General features: G+C 39.9%; 1 protein-coding gene across 4 annotated transcripts in view; it reads right to left on the bottom strand.

Moving 5' to 3' along the window:
• elp4 (elongator acetyltransferase complex subunit 4) overlaps window positions 1–20,341 on the bottom strand; it is a 230,912-nt gene that overhangs the window by 197,338 nt on the left and 13,233 nt on the right. For all 4 annotated transcript variants that reach the window (XR_011887814.1, XM_072272816.1, XM_072272814.1 and 1 more), the window contains one exon: window positions 1,482–1,603. Coding sequence is in view for 3 of the 4 variants with exons in the window: in XM_072272816.1 (XP_072128917.1) it covers window positions 1,482–1,603 (122 nt within the window). In the remaining variant the exon portion in view is untranslated. The remainder of the gene's footprint in view (window positions 1–1,481; window positions 1,604–20,341) is intronic.

Below are 20,341 nucleotides of genomic sequence, written 5' to 3' on the forward strand. Positions count from 1 at the left end.
GAACATCCCAATATCACAAAATGAGAGTTAGGTGTTTATATGGCTCAGGTGATAGCAGTCTTGTCTTTAAGTCAGAAGACTGTGGTACAAGTCACAATTTAGAAATTTGTACACAAAAAAAGAAATCCCATTATAGAACCGCAATTCTAAAGATGGTTGTTCTACTGGAGAGATCTTTTTTTAAAGTCTTTAAAATACAGTTTCTCTTCCCTTTTAGGCAAACATTAAAATACAAAATTAAATTTTTTATCAAAGTACATATATGACACCATATTCTACCAAGATTCATTTTTCTTGCAGACGTAGTAGAACAAAAATACATGAAAACCAATGTGCAAGAGAAGACGAACTGTTGAAATACGGAAAAAAGTAAGTAAATAATACTGAGAACATGAGTTGTAGAGTCCTTGAAAGTGGGTCCAAAAGTTGCGGAATCAGTTCAGCATTGAGGTGGAAAGTTAAAGATACTATGGAATCGTTGAAAGAAGATAAATTATTTCCTAATATGCTAGTGAATATTTTTCTTTCTCAACTAGCATCACAGTCTCTGTGCTGGTGGTGTAGTGGTATCAGCGTCTGGACTTCAGAACAAGAGGTCCAGGGTCTGAATCCAACCGGCTCCTTGCACGCTTTCCATCCGTGCTGGGTTGAGCGTCAAGCTAGCAACTCCACCTCGTTAAACAGATAAGATGCTGCTTAACAGCAAGGTTGCCACCCGATGTGCCAACAAGGCGCAGGGAGGAACTAGCATCACAAAAAAAAAATTGTATCACACTATCACACTTCCTTTTCAGGTTCATCCTTCATAAGAATATTAGTTATATCTCAGAAGTACTTTATTGGCTTTGAAATCCCAATGTCATGTGCTTTATAAGGCAAATACTTTTCTTTAGGGTACTGCATTTAGTATACATTGGCAGATTTGAGTTTCCTTTCCCATTTATCTGAAAAATTCTAAAGATGTTTACATATATCTACATGATTCACAGCAGTGAATAAACTTTACTAAACAACAACAGAAGAGTACCTGATTTGGTACCTGGGATGAGTTAATAATATTGTTGCTATTTTTAAGAATTACTCACAAACATCTCAATACAACAGTCTACTTCTCTTCTCTGAATAAGAATAAAGTCTTTTACTTCATTCTTTATTACTTATAAAAGTATTATTTCAAGAATGCAACTCAATAAGCTGGTATCCAGCTCCAACCTTCTCATTCTTTTGTGATATTTAAGTTTCTATGTAATTTACTGATCACTCTATTTATATCTACTGTGTTATCAGTGAGGAATTAAAATATTGACTCTCAACATCTTATATCACACTTCCTGTTCTTATTTTAATGCTGCTAAAAAACTGAGTTGAAACCAGATGAGGCGGGTTATCATTATATTAATCATTAATATTTAGAGGCAATATATACTAATATCATATTCAAAGCCAAATGCTATTTAATAATATTTTCACTAAAACAGTACCTGCAATATGTCCTTTGGATGATCTTTGGCAGATGCAATGAAAAGAGAATGTCCACAAATAATACCTTCCGCTACAAAATACTTCAGTAACATCCGTGAGTAGCTTTCATATTTGTCTTCTTCTGCAAAAATAACCACACAAAAACAGTATTTAGATACTAATAAATAAAATTTCAACTATTTTCTGTATGGAGCAGCTATACAATTCCTTGCTGAACAATTGCCATCTTGGGACTTACCATATCTGTAAGGAAAGGCATATATTTTTAAGTTCAATTTATCTGAAGACAGTGGTCTTTGACCCTTATGCTATATCTGAGTTTTAAATACTTTACTATAATTAGACTAATTCAGAAAGTCTGACACATAACAGAAGGCAGTCTTGTAACAAAACTGATCTCATTTACATTTTTGAAGAATAGACTTGGCACTTAATACTTGCCAAGATAACTGGCAGGCAACGAACCATGATTCATAAAGTTGATTGTCAATAATCTTCTTGCCTTAAAATTATAATTTGAATTCCTTTCTTTACATAGTTTTATCCCCAATTTACGTTATGATAATCCCACCAACTCTAACATATTTACAATGTGATGATCCATTTTCTTAAAATTTTTATACCACAGATTATTCAATTGTAAGAAAAACTTTGGCGTGATTCACAACAAAATTTTGCCAAGTATTTCTGATATGTATTATCTTATTTACTTAATAATACATTGTACAACCCACTTGCATGCAAGTTATCAGGTCAGTCCATTTGTGAGATATAAATTGTATCCCACTGTTCATTAGATATGCTCCATTTAGTTTTCATTAGAGCAACAAATATCCTTTGTTAATTTAAAAGCAGATTTTTTTGGACTTTGACGTGTACATCTCTGCAAATTCATACACGTTAAATGGATGAATGTAGATTTAGTGAAATCAAAAAGCCTTATACTTTTTGTTTATTTTGGGACACTCAGAATATGGCTAAAAATTGATGCATTTCTCCTTGTGTGACAGAACAGTGCTTCTGCATTAAAAAGGTTAACAATCAACTCAAAGTCAATCTTTAAAAAAAACTCCACAAAAACGCACTGACAATATTTTTGATGACTGTCAGCAGCTTCTGTAAAGAAAATGACAGCTCTACAATTTGTCATTTTTTGAATTGTCTATAGTAATTGAATTTAAAAAAAAGGTTTAATGACCTAGAAATCAGAGGACCAAGTAAGCCCCCAGATGGTATTCTTTTAGGCCTTTTGATGATATAAAAGTTAACAATAATAGATCACAACTGAAAGCTGCTACAAGGGTCTGACACATTTTTGGGTTAGAGGCCATTGCCATAGCCATTCCCTTATGTAGGCTGGCACTAAAGATATTCCTTTTAATGAAACAACAATTGCTTTAAAATGGTCAGTAGCTATATTAAGCTATTTTATGAGAGTCACAAGCACCATAAGATTTGCAACTAAACATTTGTAGTTCTCAACATTTACCTAGGGGCTCATCAAAATATTTAAGTGCATTTTGATATATCTTTACTTTGACTTGTTTAATTAGAACCAGATCTTACTGTAAGATAGGCAGGAAGAGGGATGAGGTCCTGAAGTGTGAGTTTTGGGAACTAGGCAGAAGGCTGAAGAACAAGACCTCAAGGGTGGCATTCTCAGGATTGCTGTCAGTGCTACGTGATAGTGATGGTAAGAATTGGAGGAGTTGGCAGTTGAATGTGTGGCTGAGGAGTTGGTGCAGGGGGCAGGGTTTTAGATTTAGATTTAGATTTTTGGATCATTGGGATCTCTTCTGGGGAAGGTGGGACCTGTACAGATTGGATGGGTTGCACCTGAACTCGAGGGGGAGCAATATCCTTGCAGGTAGGTTTGCTAGCATGGTTCGGGAGGGTTTAAACTGATTTGCAAGGGGGATGGGACCCGGAGCGATAGAGCAGTGAAAGAAATGCACGAAGTAAAGCCAGATCTAACATATAGAGAGGCTTTGAGGAAAGAGAAGCAGAATAAAGGGTGTAAAGGTAGTAAGGTAGAAGGGCTAAAGTCTGTGTACTTCAATGCGAGAAGCATCAGGAACAGAGGTGATGAACTGAGAGCTTCGATACATACATGGAATTATGATGTAGTGGCCCCTAGAGACTCGGCTGGCACCAGGGCAGGAATGGATTCTCAATATTCCTGGATTTCAGTGCTTTAAAAGGGATGGGGGGGGGGAAGGGGAGCAGGGGTGGCATTACTTGTCAGGGATACTATTACAGCTACAGAGAGGGTGGGTAATGTAGCAGGATTCTCTTTTGAATCAATATGGGTGGAAGTCAGGAACAGGAAGGGAGCAGTTACTCTATTGGGAGTATTCTATAGGCCCCCTGGTAGCAGGAAAGATACAGAGGAGCAGATTGGGAGGCAGATTTTGCAAAGGTGCAAAAATAACAGGGTTGTTATCATGGGTGACTTTAACTTTCCTAATATTGATTGGCACCTGATTAGTTCCAAGAGTTTAGATGGGGCAGAACTTGTTAAGTGTGTCCAGGACGGATTCCTGTCACAGTACGTTGACAGGCCAACTAGGGGGAATGCCATACTAGATCTAGTATTAGGTAACGAACCGGGACAGGTCACAGATCTCTCAGTGGGTGAGCATCTGGGGGACAGTGACCACTGCTCCCTGGCCTTTAGCATTATCATGGAAAAGGATAGAATCAGAGAAGACAGAAAAGTTTTTAATTGGGGAAGGGCAAATTATGAGGCTATAAGGCTAGAACTCGCGGGTGTGAATTGGGATGAGGTTTTTGCAGGGAAATGTACTATGGACATGTGGTCGATGTTTAGGGATCTCTTGCGGGATGTTAGGGATAAATTTGTCCTGGTGAGGAAGATAAAGAATGGTAGGGTGAAGGAACCATGGGTGACAAGTGAGGTGGAAAATCTAGTCAGGTGGAAGAAGGCAGCATACATGAGGTTTAGGAAGCAAGGATCAGATGGGTCTATTGAGGAATATAGGGTAGCAAGAAAGGAGCTTAAGAAGGGGCTGAGAAGAACAAGAAGGGGGCATGAGAAGGCCTTTGCGAGTAGGGTAAAAGAAAACCCCAAGGCATTCTTCAATTATGTGAAGAAAAAAAGGATGACAGGAGTGAACGTAGGACCGATTAGAGATAAAAGTGGGAAGATGTGCCTGGAGGCTGTGGAAGTGAGCGAGGTCCTCAATGAATACTTCTCTTCGGTATTCACCAATGAGAGGGAACTTGATGAAGCTGAGGACAATATGAGTGAGGTTGATGTTCTGGAGCATGTTGATATTAAAGGGGAGGAGGTGTTGGGGTTGTTAAAATACATTAGGACGGATAAGTCCCTGGGGCCTGATGGAATATTCCCCAGGCTGCTCCACGAGGCGAGGAAAGAGAGTGCTGAGCCTCTGGCTAGGATCTTTATGTCCTCATTGTCCACGTGAATGGTACCAGAGGATTGGAGGGAGGCGAATGTTGTCCCCTTGTTCAAAAAAGGTAGTGGGGATAGTCCGGGTAATTATAGACCAGTGAGTCTTACGTCTGTGGTGGGAAAGCTGTTGGAAAAGATTCTTAGAGATAGGATCTATGGGCATTTAGAGAATCATGGTCTGATCAGGGACAGTCAGCATGGCTTTCTGAAGAGCAAATCGTGTCTAACAAGCCTGATAGAGTTCTTTGAGGAGGTGACCAGGCATATAGATGAGGATAGTGCAGTGGATGTGATCTACATGGATTTGAGTAAGGCATTTGACAAGGTTCCACACAGTAGGCTTATTCAGAAAGTCAGAAGGCATGGGATTCAGGGAAGCTTGGACTGGTGGATTCAGAATTGGCTTGCATGCAGAAGGCAGAGCGTCATGGTGGAGGGATGATAGAGGTGTACAAGATATTAAGCGGAATAGATAGAGTGGACAGCCAGTGCTTCTTCCCCAGGGCACCACTGCTTAATACAAGGGGACATAGCTTTAAGGTAAGGGGTGGGAAGTTCAAGGGGGATATTAGAGGAAGGTTTTTTACTCAGAGAGTGGTTGGTGCGTAGAATGCACTGCCTGAGTCAGTGGTGGAGGCAGATACACTAGTGAAGTTTAAGAGACTACTGGACAGGTATATGGAGGAAATGGGTTATATGGGAGGCAGGGTTTGAGGGTTGGCATAACATTGTGGGCCGAAGGGCCTGTACTGTACTGTGCTGTACTATTCTATGTTAAGTCATTCCCCCAAATTTGGAACATTCATATAAAATTTGGAAAACATTTGATAATCCAAGCACATCATATTTACAATGTAGAGAGGATACCATTCTGTACTCCCTAATAAACATTTGCTTTCAGTTCATTATCACACATAAAGTAATACTTCAGGTACTTGCCATCAGTACGAACAAAATACATTAAAGGAATACAATGGGACAAGCAATACTCAATGCTATATCGAGAAACAAGTGAAACCAAAAACTGCTTTTGCATTGCAGAAAATCCATTTACAAAAAAAATCTCTCACTGTCAGCACAAGAGAATTTTGCATATTTACTTTGGGTTTGCCGTTGTCCATTGTAAACATCAATTTAACCTAATAAGGTTAAACGTATGTGGCAAAACAGGTGCTTAGAGATTAAAGGATTATCTGAATGACCAAGATTTCCCTACATAAACACCAAGATCATACTGGACTCAGCTTGTGTGTCTTTATAGTGATGGTCAGGAACAGGACTCACTACATGTACCAACAAAATGCACCTTCTCAGCTCAGTTTATCACGGAAACTTTCTGAATTTAATGATGAGCTTGGGGAGAAGGGAGAAACTGGATGCATCTACATCTGACCTCTAGAGCATTTGTTACTTCCGCAGCCATGAAGATCTGGAAAGCACTGTGGGCACAGTGACTAACTAGCAGTTTTCTCTACAAATCAGTATCAGTGCAAGCCTGCCCAGCAATCTTACAGTTAATGATGCAGACTGTAACATAACTAGATTAACTTTCACTCTACACACATCAAAGTTGCTGGTGAACGCAGCAGGCCGGGCAGCATCTCTAGGAAGAGGTACAGTTGACGTTTCAGGCAGAGACCCTTCGTCAGGACTCGGCCTGAAACGTCGACTGGACCTCTTCCTAGAGATGCTGCCTGGCCTGCTGCGTTCACCAGCAACTTTGATGTGTGTTGCTTGAATTTCCAGCATCTGCAGAATTCATGTTGTTAACTTTCACTCTGTTCGTTTGTGCATCAAATTAAGTTTTGTGTAGCCAGAGGTTTACCACATGAGGGCTAAAAGTATTTGTAGAATTGTAAAAGATTGAGCAATATGAAGTATGTGAACACATAAACACAAGTTATTCATGCCGGTTCAAGAGACTGGTGGTTGTGGGGTAACAACTGTTCCTGAACCTGGTGATGTGGGACCCAAGGCTCCTGTATCTGCTACCTGATGGTAGTGAGAGGACAGCATGACCTGGATAGTGGGGGTTCTTGATGATGGATGCAGCTTTCTTGTGGCAACGTTCTATGTAAATGTGCTTAATGGCAGGAATGGCTTTGCCTAAGATAGATTGGGCTGTATCCACCACTTTCTGTAGACCTTTCCATTCCTGATGGTTCCATTCCATCATCAATGGTGGTAGGCTTCACTGCTAACAGCGAGGCAGGAATTAGAGCCCAGATTCAGAGAAACTCGGATCCTTAGATCTGCAACTGCCAGCCTTTTTAAAGGGGTCTGCTTATGGCAATGGTCATTGTTTTCCAGTGTGGATCTCCCACAATACAGTGATAGCAGCAGCAAGGAAATGTATCCGAGAAAGTGTCTGAACTGGCAGCGACACAAGAATTGGGGCCAAAAAGTGCAAGTTGGTGAAAATGGCATATTACATATGTGCTGTATATATTCACATTTGTTGAAAGCTGTAATTAAGTGTTTTTTTTCAAGCTGTATACTAATGAACTTAGTAACACTATTACCATAGCTTATTTAACAGTAATCAATTCACCATAAGGTGATTCAACTCTCCATCTGATGGTCTAGTTGAGGACATACCGGCTTTTTACTGTTAAAGAAAACTGTTTGAGTTAACCGTTTGTCAGTTCTGGACAGTGAAGATTACATAGAAAGAGTCATACAGCCTGAAGTTCCCCTTGTATCCCAGTCTGTATGCCTCCCTCAATTAAAGTCAAAGCAATTATTGGATCCCGACCATAAAGTTGCAGCAACATTTAGTCCTATATTCCATCAGTGCACTAGAATTCAAATCATTGTGCAAAAATTAGTGACTTCCTCATTGAAATCATCCCAAAATCAGACAAAATTGATAAGATAAAAAGCTGCTAGAAGAATCACCACGTTTGCTGTAAATGTCAGCAGACTTTCAATCATTATCTTTATGGAGGAAAGAGGTGGAGATATTAGGGCAGAAATATATCAGTTTTAAGCACTAAGCACACAACATAGCAGCAAACTTTGGGTCCATTGATTAAATTACACAGATTGATCCAAAAATTACACAGCATATGGACTTTAGCAGCTGAGGGCATGGTTGTCACAAGACATAGGGGCAAATTAGGCCATTCAGCCATCAAGCCTGCTCTACAATTCCATCATGGCTGATTTATTATCCTTCTCAACCCCATGTTCATGCCTTCTCCCTGTAACCTTTAGCGTCCTGACTAATCAAGAAACTATCAACCTCTGCTTTAAATATACCTAAGGATTTGGCTTCTACAGCCGCCTGCTACAATGAATTCCACAGATTCACTACACTCTAGCTAAAGAAATTCCTCCTCATCTCTGTTCTGAATGGACATCTCTCTAGCCTGAAGCTGTGCCCTCTGGTCCTAGACTCTCCACATTCACTCTATCCAGACCTTTCAATATTTGTTAGGTTTCAATAAGATCCCCTCGACTATTCTTCTAAAACTCCAGCAAGGCCCAGAGCCATCAAACACTTCTCATACATTAACCCTTTCATTCCTGGATTCATTCTTATGAACCTCATCTGGACTCTCTCCAATGCCAGCACATCTTTTCTTAGATAAGGGGCCCTAAACTGCTCACAATACTCCAAATATGACCTGACTAATGCTTTATAAAGCCTCAGCATTACATCTTTGCTCTTATATTCTAGTCCTCTCTAAATGAAAGCTAACATTGCCTTTACCTTCCTTACCACCAATTCAAACTACAAATTAACCTTTAGAGAATCCAGCACAAGGACTCCCAAGTCCCTTTGCACCTCAGATTTTTAAAATTTTCTCACAGTTTAGAAAATAATCTGTACCTTTATTCCTACCAAAGTGCATGACTATATAGTATACACTATATTCCATCTGCCACATCTTTGCCCATTCATCCAATCTGTCTAAGTCCTTCTGCAGACTCCTTGCTTCCACAACATGACCTGTTCCTGCATCTATCTTCATACTGTCTGCAAATTTGGCCACAAAGCCATCAATTTCATCATCCAAATCATTCGCATACACTATGCAAAGAAACAGTCTCAACACTGACCCCTGCAGAACACAACATGTCACCTACAGCCAACCAGAAAAGGCCCCCTTTATTCCCACTCTTTTATCTTGTCAGTCAGCCAGTTTTCTACAAATGGTAGTATCTTTTCTGTAATACCATGGGCTCTTATCTTGTTAAGCACCCTCATGTGTGGCAAAAGTTTTCTGAAAATCCAAATAAACAACATCCACTGACTCTCTTTTGTTTATCTTGCCGTTTATTTCCTTGAAAGAATTTCAACAGATTTGTCAGGCAAGATTTCCCCTTAAGGAAACCATGCTGACTTTAGCCTATTTTATCATGTGCTTCCAAGTACTGAAACCTCATCATTAATAATGAACTCCAACATCTTCCTAACCACTGAGGTCAGGATAACTAGCCTAAAATTTCCTCTCTTCTGCCACCTTAAAGACTGGAGTGACATTTGCAATTTTCCAGTCCTTTGGAACCATTCAAGAAACTAATGATTCTTGAAAGATCATTACTAACGCCTCCACAATCTCCTCAGCTATGCCCTTCAGAATCCCAGGGTGTAGTCCATCAGGTCCAGGTGATTTATCCACTTTCAGACCTTTCATCTCCCTTCTCCTCAGTAATAGCAATTACACTCACTTATGCACCTGACTCTCTTGAATTTTTGACATGCTGCCAGTATCATCCACAGTGAAGACTGGCAAAAGATACTTCAGTTCGTCCTTCATTTCTTTCTCACCCATTATTACCTCTCCAGTGTCATTTTCCAGTGGTCTGATATCCTGCCTTTCTCTCTCAATGCTTTTTACTCTTTATGTATTTGAAAATATATTTTCATATCCTCTTTTATATTATTGGCTAGACAAAGAAGTTGGGGAAAGATCACACAGAAGGAATTGAGTAGAATCAGAAGAACCAGAGAGTTAGAAAACAAGGGGAAGTTGTAGGAAAGGACAACATCAGGAAGGAATTTAAATGCACAAGTCAGAGCTGTTAAAAATGGGGAAAGGACCAGGTGCTTCAGTGAACATTGTTTAGTCTGGAATATAGGTAAAAGAAGTAAAACAAAAAGCTTAAAAGGTGGAGGTTGGTCTTCTCCAATGTTTAAATGGAGGAAACTGTCTCCCTTATAAACAGCACAAGAAATAGAGAACTCAAATCAGCTGGATCCTGTTAATTGACAATGTCAACAACTAAATGAGGTAGGAATTGGAACTAAACAAAGAGCTGTTGGGGACTCTGGTTGGAAATTGGGCCTCTGAGGATAATGGAAAAGAAAAACTACTCAGGAATGGCATGCCAGAAATTGCATAGGTAAAATTTTAGGATAGCCTTAACAAAGATGACCAAATAGTATACCATAAACACAACAAATCCTGCAGATGCTGGAAGCCCTGAGCACAAACAAAATGCCAGAGGAACTCACCAGATCAGGCAGCAGCTATGGAGAGAAAGAAACAGTTAACTTTTTGGGCTGAGACCCTTCATGAGGACAGAAAGGTAGAGGATTATAGTGTACCAGTAAATTTTGCTTTATTATGGCTTTTCTACAAATTTCAAAATCCTGAGGACTATGGCAGCACATGCGTTGCTCCATCAGCTCTTAAGCATGCAACATCTCACCTCAGGGTTGCAGTAGTAATGAACATATACGATGAAGTCCATGCAGTTTGGCACAGGGAGGAGGAATAATAAATTGAACATTAATGCGCAAGTCTGCGAGAGTGTTTGAGCATGTCTGAGTAATCATTGTGTAATGCAATTGCTTAGTGCAGGAACCACAGTGACCTGGTAGGAGGTTGGCTCTCTGCCCAAATTAAAAATAAATTACTGAGCAAAAGCTGTAGAACTCAAGAGATCTGTGAATGAAGGAGATTGGCAGCTTTATCTGCTACAATAAGCGCGTATACTGGGAGCTGACTGGGTATCAGACCTTTTGTCAATCATTCATACTTGTCTATGGGTAGCTAAAAAACTGGCATAGATTAGAAAAGCTTGGGTACGTGCCTAATGATGCAGCAAATTAAAACCACTAAGAGTAGTAAGTCCACTCAGCAACTTGGAAAGACAAGTTTAAAAATTGTGCATTTTCATAGCAGGATTTATGACCTCAGGGCATTGCTATGAGTTTGGTGGGCAATTAAATGCTATTCTTAAATGTAGTCATCATTGTAATACAGGAATTATGGCAACTAATCTGCACACAGGAAGATTCCACAAACTCCTCCCCCTTCCTTTTCTTCCATAGATTTCTGTCCTCTCCTATCAGAGTCCCCGTTCTCCAGCCCTTTATCTCTTTCATCAATCAACTTCCCAGCTTTTTACTTCTCCCCTCCCTCTCTCTCGATTTCACCTATCACTTAGTACTTCTTCCTCCCCTCCCCCTACCTTCTTACTCTGACTTATCTCTTTCTTCCCAGTCCTGATGAAGGGTCTCGGCCCAAAATGTCGACTGTTTACTTACTCTTTTCCATAGGTGCTCCCTGGCCTGCTGAGTTCCTCCCAGCATTTTAAGTGTATTACTTTGATTTCCAATATCTGCAAATTTTCTCGTTTGGGATTTGACTAACTAATCATTACATTTGGGTGATATTGAATGAAGGTTAATTATTTGACATAATTACAACAGGAGCCATGGTATCTAAGCAAGAGGGTGGAAAAGTTTACTGTTGTATTCGAATGACAATAGTGCTGATAATGCAGCACTACCTCAGGACTGCACAGGACTGCCAGTTAGATTTTGCACTGAAACCACTGTCAGTGCTTGACATCATGATATGCTATTTCATACACTGAGAGATTCAAAATCTAGGCTGATGAGAGCTACATTTCATCAGGATGGTTTCTGTGGAAGAAGACAACCTGTACAGAGAGGTGAGAATGAGTGGTGAGACAGGGGCTGGAAGATGATAAGTGGAAACAGGTGAGCTGGGGGATGACGGACAGATGTTGCCAGGTTCTGGGGTGGAATGGAGAGGGGGAACAATAGACAAAGGCTGGAGCTGAACAGCAGAACCGAATAAGGGAAGGATTGACAGATGGAACTAGGTGGGGCAAGATGGGTAGAGTAGGCTAAGGGAGAAGCAATCCAGGTGGATAAGTATATGGGTGATGGGCAGACAGAACCAAGTGGGGAGGGATAACAGATCTAGGTAATTGGCTGTGAGGAGTGACAAAGGACAGAGCAACAAGGTCGACTTAAAGGAATGGGAAGGGAACATAAAGAGGCGTTGGAAATATCAAACATCCCTTCGCTTTCAGAAATGTTGTGCAACCCACTGAGTTCCTCCAACCATTGGTGCTTTTGCTCTGGATTTCAGCATCTACATCCTCTCTTGTGTTTCAGGTTGGAATATAATGAGAAAGGGAATCTGTGCGTGGTGATGTTTTCTTACTGTTCTTGACAATGTGTTGCAGATATGGGAGGTGTATCAGAACATCCTAAGCAAGTAACTCCTGTTCATTTTCTCAATAGTAAATATTGCAGTTACTCTGCACTAGCTGTGGAGCACATAAAGTTTGGGCTGCTGGATTAGATAACAAGTAGACTGCTTTGTTCTGGATTTTGCTGAGCTACTTGAGTGCGGATAGAACATCCAGGCAAGTGTAGATTGTGTCCTAAAGCTCCCGACTCATGCTTGACAGATGATGAAAAGGCTTCGGGATGCCAGGAGAGTCACTTGCCACAAGATCCCAATCTCTGAACTGTTTCAATCGCAATATATTTATGGCTGGTCCAGCCAAGTTTCTGGTCAATGATGGCCCCCTGAGTACTGACAGCAGGAGCTTGGTGATGGTAATTAAATACCCAGAATAGATGGTCAGACATACTGTAACTTTATAATTAGTCAGTCACTGTCTGGTACTTGTAATGTGAATGTATTTGCTGCTTATCGGTTCAGGCCAAATATTGCCCAAGTCTTGCTAAATGTAGGTGTGAAACTGCAGTCATTTGCTGAATGGATGCAAATAGAATTGAACAACGTGCAATTCTCAGATGGCAATCTAACTTTTGACCTTATGAGGAAGGAAGTTAATTGATGCAATAGCTGTGGTATCTTGGATACTGCCCTAAGGAACTCCTGCATCCAGGGCTGGGATGCTTGACCTATAACAGCCATATTCACCTTCCCTTATACCATGTATTATTCTAACCATTGGAGTTCTTTTACCTTAATGTCTGGGAACTTCAGCTTTACCAGTATTCCTTGATGACATATGTTGTCTTGATGTCAAGGATGTCACTCAAACTCCACCCACGGAATCTAGATGTTTGATACAGTACTGCGCAAAAGTCTTAGACACATATATACAGCTAGTGTGCCTAGAACTTTTGCACAGCACTGCAGGAATTTTATGTATTGGTCTGTATTGCCGCAAAGAAATTCATCGCATATGTGAGTGACGATAAACCTGATTCTGATATAGGTCTCTATTGTGGACTGAGAGTGGGAAGGGGGGCAGGAAGAGGGGAATTATGATTGGGAAAAGGGGAATGAAAAGGGGCGGAAATGGAAAACACCAGAGAGACATTCTGTAATGATCATTAAAGCAGTTGTATGGAATGAAATGACTTTGCTTGGTGTCTCAGGTCTGGGTGTGACTGCACCCATACCATGCTCCTGCCCCTGGCACTCCTCTGCCACCTGTCCCACACCCTTCCCACAGTGCTCCACCCTCGTCATTTCTACCATCCTTTGCTCCTACCACATTTACAAATGTACTCTCTGCTCCATACTGACAAATAAAGTACTGTGCAAAAGTCTTAGGCACCCTAGCTATATGTCTGTGCCCAAGATTTTTTGCACAGTACCGTATGTGTTTATATCAAAACTGCAATGAGAGGTCCTGCTGAAATTCAAACTGGGTGTTGGTGAGCTTGTTATTAGTGACTAATGGCTGTTTAATAACACTGTCAAAGACTATCAACTAAGTGATGAAAGGTAAGGATGACTGGGTGGCAATTAGCCAGACTGAATTTTTCTGCTTTTTGTTAACAGGGGGTACCTGGGCAATTTTCCACATTGTCAGGTGGATGCCAGCTTTACAACTCAAATAGAATAACTAGGCTCAAAGCACTGCTGTTTTTGGATCACGTGCCTTCAGTATCACAGCCGAGGTGGTGCCTGGTCACATAGTTTTTGCTGGATCCACTCTCTCAGCCATTTCTCGATATCACGTGGAATGAATCAAATTGGATGACTACTGGTTTTATTGATAGTGCAGATTAGAGGAAGAAGCAGAAATAGACAGATCATCCACTCTGTACTTCAGGCTGAACATGGTTGAAAATGTTTGTCTTTGGTATTCAGTGTTGAGCCCTGTTCTGTCAAGTCTGGGGGCAGTCTTGGAATTCCTTTTCTCATTATTTATTTAATTATTCACTGAAAATCAGAACTGGATGCAACACACACCAAATGCTGGAGGAACTCCAGATGTGATGAGAAGTCTTGACCCAAAACCTCAACTGTTTACCTCCCCACATAGATGCTGCCTTCCACCAGCATTTTGTGTGCATTGCTCAAGATTTCCAGCATCTGCATTATTTCCGGTGTTTAGGACTATTGGCAGCAGGACTGCTAAAACTTTGCTTCAATCAACTGGTTCAAGACCAGTTAGCTATCTATTACATGCTGTTTTTACTATTTGGCATAAATTAATCCCATAGTGCAATTTTGCCAGGTTGCCACCTTACTTTTAGGTATACCAGGTGCAGCTTCCAACATGCATTTCTGTAGAGTATTTCAGCATTTTCAGTTTTCATTTCAAATTACCTGGGTCATTGCACATCAGGATACTACCGCACTATTTTCTCTCCTCCCCATGTACAGTACTAGTAATTTGGTTCCATATACTATTTATCCACTTCCGTTTTGAGCACCAGAATTGAATTGGCCACCTGACTCTCTGTGGCAGTGCACTCCAGAATCTGGCCATAGACTGTCAAAAAATGTTTTCCTCACATCACTCTTTTTTTCCACCAACCACCATCCTATGTCCTCTCATTCTTGGCCCTTTGACAATAGGAACAGTTTTCTTGTCGACTCCCTACCTCATGAGATTCAATTCCTTTACCAGATCTCCTCTCAAACCTGGGGAGAATAACCTCAGCTTCTCCAGTCTATCCAGATAAGTAAAAGATCCTCATTCCTGTAATCAAACTCGTAAATCTTTTCCACATATTTAAGCCTTCGTATCTTTCCTACATTGTGGTACATAGAACTGGACAGTGCTCAAGTTATGGACTAACCACAGTCTCAACGGGTATAAGAATAGGAGAGCTTCCTTGTGATTGTACCTTCTGTACTTTCTGCAAATAGAGTGTAGAATCCTATAAAGTTTCTTTTAACCTAATCTGCCATGTTCAGAATGGTACCGTTTTGTGCCTGTTAATCTTCCAAGTAGAACACAACACCTCTTTCATTTTTTTATGTTAGATGCCTTGACAGCTACTCATTTTAGCAGCTGGTTTTGATCCTTCAAATGTTACTGTATTCCTCACAGATCATCTCACCTATCTTGATACATACTTCGATATAGTACTTGCAACAGGTTGTTTATGTTGTGAGATGAGTTTTGCTTGTACATCAAAGTCAAAAGCACCAGACTCTTCCAGCATCAGAATTCGTATGGGCATTGTAAGAAGCCTAGTTAAAATCAGATTTACCCTTTTTAGACTCTAAACTATCATGCAACACACATCAAAGCTGCTGGTGAACACAGCAGGCCAGGCAGCATCTATAGGAAGAGGTACAGTCGACATTTCAGGCCGAGACCCTTCATCAAGACTAACTGAAGGAAGAGCTAGTAAGAGATTTGAAAGTGGGAGGGGGAGGGGGAGATCCAAAATGATAGGAGAAGACAGGAGGGGGAGGGATTCAAGTTCTGAACTTGTCATCTCTTTGGCTGTAATTTAGCTTCTGTTTTTATAACACATGCTGCATATTTATAACACATGATCAATGTCTGCTTATGAAATTGAAGTCACCAATATTCTGAATTTAAATATGCATAGCATTAGTTCCATTGCCTGCTTCATTGTTTGAAAAACTTGTGAAAAGATTGTCATCTGGCATTCTCATATAAATCAAATCTCCTAGTTTTTATCTATAGAGAAATATCTCTTTTCCTTTGAGATCAACCCCTGCGGTGACATACACTTTCAAACAATGCAAGGTGCCATTTCTAAAGTGACAAAGAGCATTCAGACATATGAATTAAAAGCTGTGTTAACAATGAAATTTAGGTATGTTTTCACTATACATTTTCAGTGATTGTATTCAATTCCTAGTAATAGAAGGAATAAAAGGAGAAAGCTGGATCTTTTCTTCCAACTCATAATGGCCAGTAGAATAACAAGACAGTGAGATAAAAAAAGGGGAAAAATGAGGCAGAAGCAGGTATCAGAAAAGTCAAAATTAATTAGCTACCAGGTAATAGAAATTCAGTGAAAAAAGTGACCAAAGTCAAATTTATTGTTATAGGCACAATTAGACGAATGCACGTGTAATGAAAATCTTACTTGCAGCAACATCACAGGCACAGAGCATCATATTAAGTCACATTTATAAAAAAACACAAATTAAGCATAAATTATACATGAATTTTACAAGAAAGAACACAATTAGAGTAGAAAAAAACAAAGCCCATATTATTGCAAAGTAATCAAAGTAGTCAGAGTGTTGCTAAGTTGTAGCGATTAGGGTTTTGCCAGTCAGCTTCAGATGAAATTTTGGAGCGAATCCATTACTCTCTGCTGCCTCTTACCTTTCTTGTGCATTCAAGCTGCAAACCAAGTGATGTTGCTAAGATAACTCAACTGAAAAATTGCTAGACATAGATAAAGAACTGTACAGCACAGTACAGGCCCTTTAGCCTACAATGTTGTGCAGACATTTTAACTTATTCTAAGAACAATCTAACTCCTCTCTCCCACATAGCCATCCATTTTTCTTTCATCCATGTGCAGATCTAAGTGTCTCTTAAATATCTCTAGTGTATCTTCTGGTTTAAGGTGGCACTGGTAAACCTCAGAGACTTCTGTCTGATGGCTAACGATAATGTTAAATATATCATCAATGATTCATATCCATTCTTTCAAAAAAGACATGATCAAACTCTTTGCCCTGAAATACGGACAACTATCCAAAATGGTGAACAAGGGAGTAGTACACCTCCACGCTTTAGTCAAATAATTAATATGCATAAAGATTGAGAAAAGCTGGGACAATAGCACTATGTCACTCACTAGTCACAATTAACACCATCAAAGCATATTGAGGCAGATTTTCTAGTCAGTGACAGGCCAGTGAGATTCTCCATGGTGTAGCCTGACTGATCTTTAAAAAATTCACAGGAATTAACCTAAAAAGATTGCTGATTTTTTTAAAAAAAAATTAAGTTATTAATTTAAAGATACTCAATCTAAAAATCTTTTCTACCATACTCTAACTTCAAGATCTTTGCTGTCATTTCCTTCCATTACAATCAATGACACCTTTCAATGTGCCACAATTTATTGAGAGTATACACTGGAAGTGTCAACAAAGGTACTCTCTCCTTTTCTGAGATCCATGATGAAATTGGTCTTAGACTGAAGGGATTTTTGTACCTGTTTAGTTGTGAAAATCCTAACTGCTGTCAGTTTGGTGCAATGCTCTGAAAAATCCAGACTATAACTTAGTAATTTAATTAAGCTACTGATTGAGTGTCTTGGATATGAAATGTTGCAGTCAATTATATAATGGTAATCATCAAATAATTGGAATGCAGGGACTAAAGTAGAATAAGTATTAATTAGAAAAAATAGAGTAAGCTGATTGATGATATTAGAGCTGTGGATGCATTAGGGCTAGGATTAGTCTGCATGGATTATATTAAGCTATATGGGAGACTGAGCTGCATGGGATCCACTATGATTAGGATATTTGAATTCAAAATGGGCTTGCCCATAGAAGACAGAGTGTAGCGGTCAATGGGACTTATTCTGGCTGGAAGTTTGACTCCTGGAGGGCTATTTCAAGGGCAAAGTGACAATTCCAAGTGAGATTGGAGGATGCATGACAACTCTGGCAGGGTTTGCAAGAAATTATTTCCTACAAAGCGAAATCCAATAGCATGATCGTCAGCGATACTTCACTACCAGTTGAGCTCAATGTCTTCTATTTCCCTTTCCAGTTTAAAAGGGAAACTATAACTATAGCTGTGAAGATCCTAGCTGCACCTGGTGACCCTGTGATCTCTATGTCAGAGGCCAATGTTAGGCTGTCTTTAAGGAGGGTGAACCCATGCAAGGCGCCAGGCTCTATCAGGTAAGGCTCTGAAAACCTGTGCCAACCAACTGCTGGAAGTATTCAAGAACTTTTTCAACCTCTCACTACTACGGTTGGAAGTTCCCACTTGCTTCAAAAAGGCAACAATTATGCCAGTGCCTAAGAAGAGTAGTACGACCTGGCTTAATGATTATTGCCTAGTAGCATTCACATCTATGGTGATGAAATTCTTTGAGAGGTTGGTCATGGCTAGAATGAACTCCTGCCTCATCAAGGACCTGAACGCACTGCAATTTGCCTATCACCACAATAGGTCTATGGCAGGCGCAATCTCAATGGCTCCTCACACAGCCTTAGGTCACCTGGACGATACAAACACCTATGTTAGGATGTTGTTCGTTGACCATAGCTCAGTGTTTAACACCATCATTCCCAGAACCCTGATTAATAAGTTACAGAATCTAGGCCTCTGAATCTCCCTCTGCAACTGGATCCTCAACTTCCTAACTGGAAGACCACGAACTGTGTGGATCAGTGATAATATCTCCTCCTCGCTGACTATCAACACTAGCCCAACTTAAGGGTGTGTGTGTAGCCCACTGCGCTACTCTTTCTATACCCATGACTGTGTGGCTAGATGTAACTCAAATACCATCAATAAATTTGCCATTGTTGGTAGAATCTCAATTGGAGATGAGAGGGCGTACAGGAGTGAGATACACCGGTTAGTTGAATGGTGTCACAGCAAGAACCTTACACTCAATATCAGTAAGACGAAAGAGCCGATTGTGGACTTCAAGAAGGGTAAGACGAGGGAACACGAACAGATCCTCATAGAGGGATCAGAGGTGGAGAGAATGAACACTTTCAAGTTCCTGGGTTTCAGGATCTCTGAGGATCTAACCTGGTCCCAACATATCGATGCAGCTATAAAGAAGGTAAGACAGCGGCTATATTTCATTTAGAGTTTGAAGAGATTTGTTTGTCAAATAAAACACTCAAAACTTCAATCGATGTACCATGGAGATTATTCTGACAGGTTGCATCACTGTCTAGTACGTGGGGGGTGGGGTTACCGCACAGGACGAAAGAAGCTACAGAAAGTTGTAAAATTAGTCAGCTCCATCTTGGGTACTAGCTTCTGTAGTACCCAAGACATCTCCAAGCAGCAGTGCCTCATGAAGGCGACATCCATTATTAAGGAAACCCATCACCTAGGGCATGCTCTCTTCTCATTGTTACCATCAGGAAGGAGGCATGTTTTTGCATTATTTAAAATCTATTCAATATATATATATATACTTCTGTAATTGACTGATGTATTTTTTTTCCTTTCTATATTATCATGTATTGAACTGTTGCTAAGTTAACAAATTTCATGACATGTGCAGGTGATAATAAACCTGATTCTGAATATATTAACATCCTCTCTAATTTCTGTGCTTCATGGGGGTCAACCTCAGCTTCTCAAGTTTAAACTTGATGATAAAATTCCTAATTCAAGAATTTGAAAAATAAGTTCTTTTATCTTTAATTGTACTTCTTCAAAGCATCTGAAGATGACAGATTTAAAGCAGTAATTGGAGGGGAGAGTGGTAGTAATTCTGATTATAATGTTATTACACAAGTCTATTCGATACAGGATAATGGATACTTAGGAATGTATGACAGAACTGTAATTTTTATTTTGATCGGTGATGGCATTAAAATTTCTGAGTTTTCTTTAAGTTTCAGCCTGCTGTCTCACTTATCCTTTCAATTCTACAACAATCATTTACCTGCAGTTATGAGTGTAAGAACATGCACTATATTAACTAGCATACCATAAGCTTTTGCTGTAGCAAAGGCAGCATATAATTATGACTTTTCTTAGAATAATTAACAGAAAGTTGGTGAAACAGACACATCATATAGTGAAAATGTAACTTTCAATACAGTACAGTGTGTTGGCTGGATCCAAAGGATTAAGGTACTAATTAATTTATACACAAATCTTATGGGTGCTCTAGTTTCCTCTCATATTTAAGATATGTGGGCTGGTAGGTTAATTACAACATAGAACAGTATAGCACAGTACAGGCCCTTTAGTCCATGAAATTGTGCTGACCTTTCA

The sequence above is a fragment of the Mobula birostris genome, chromosome 11, assembly GCF_030028105.1.
Source record: "Mobula birostris isolate sMobBir1 chromosome 11, sMobBir1.hap1, whole genome shotgun sequence".
Taxonomy (NCBI): Eukaryota; Metazoa; Chordata; class Chondrichthyes; order Myliobatiformes; family Myliobatidae; genus Mobula; species Mobula birostris.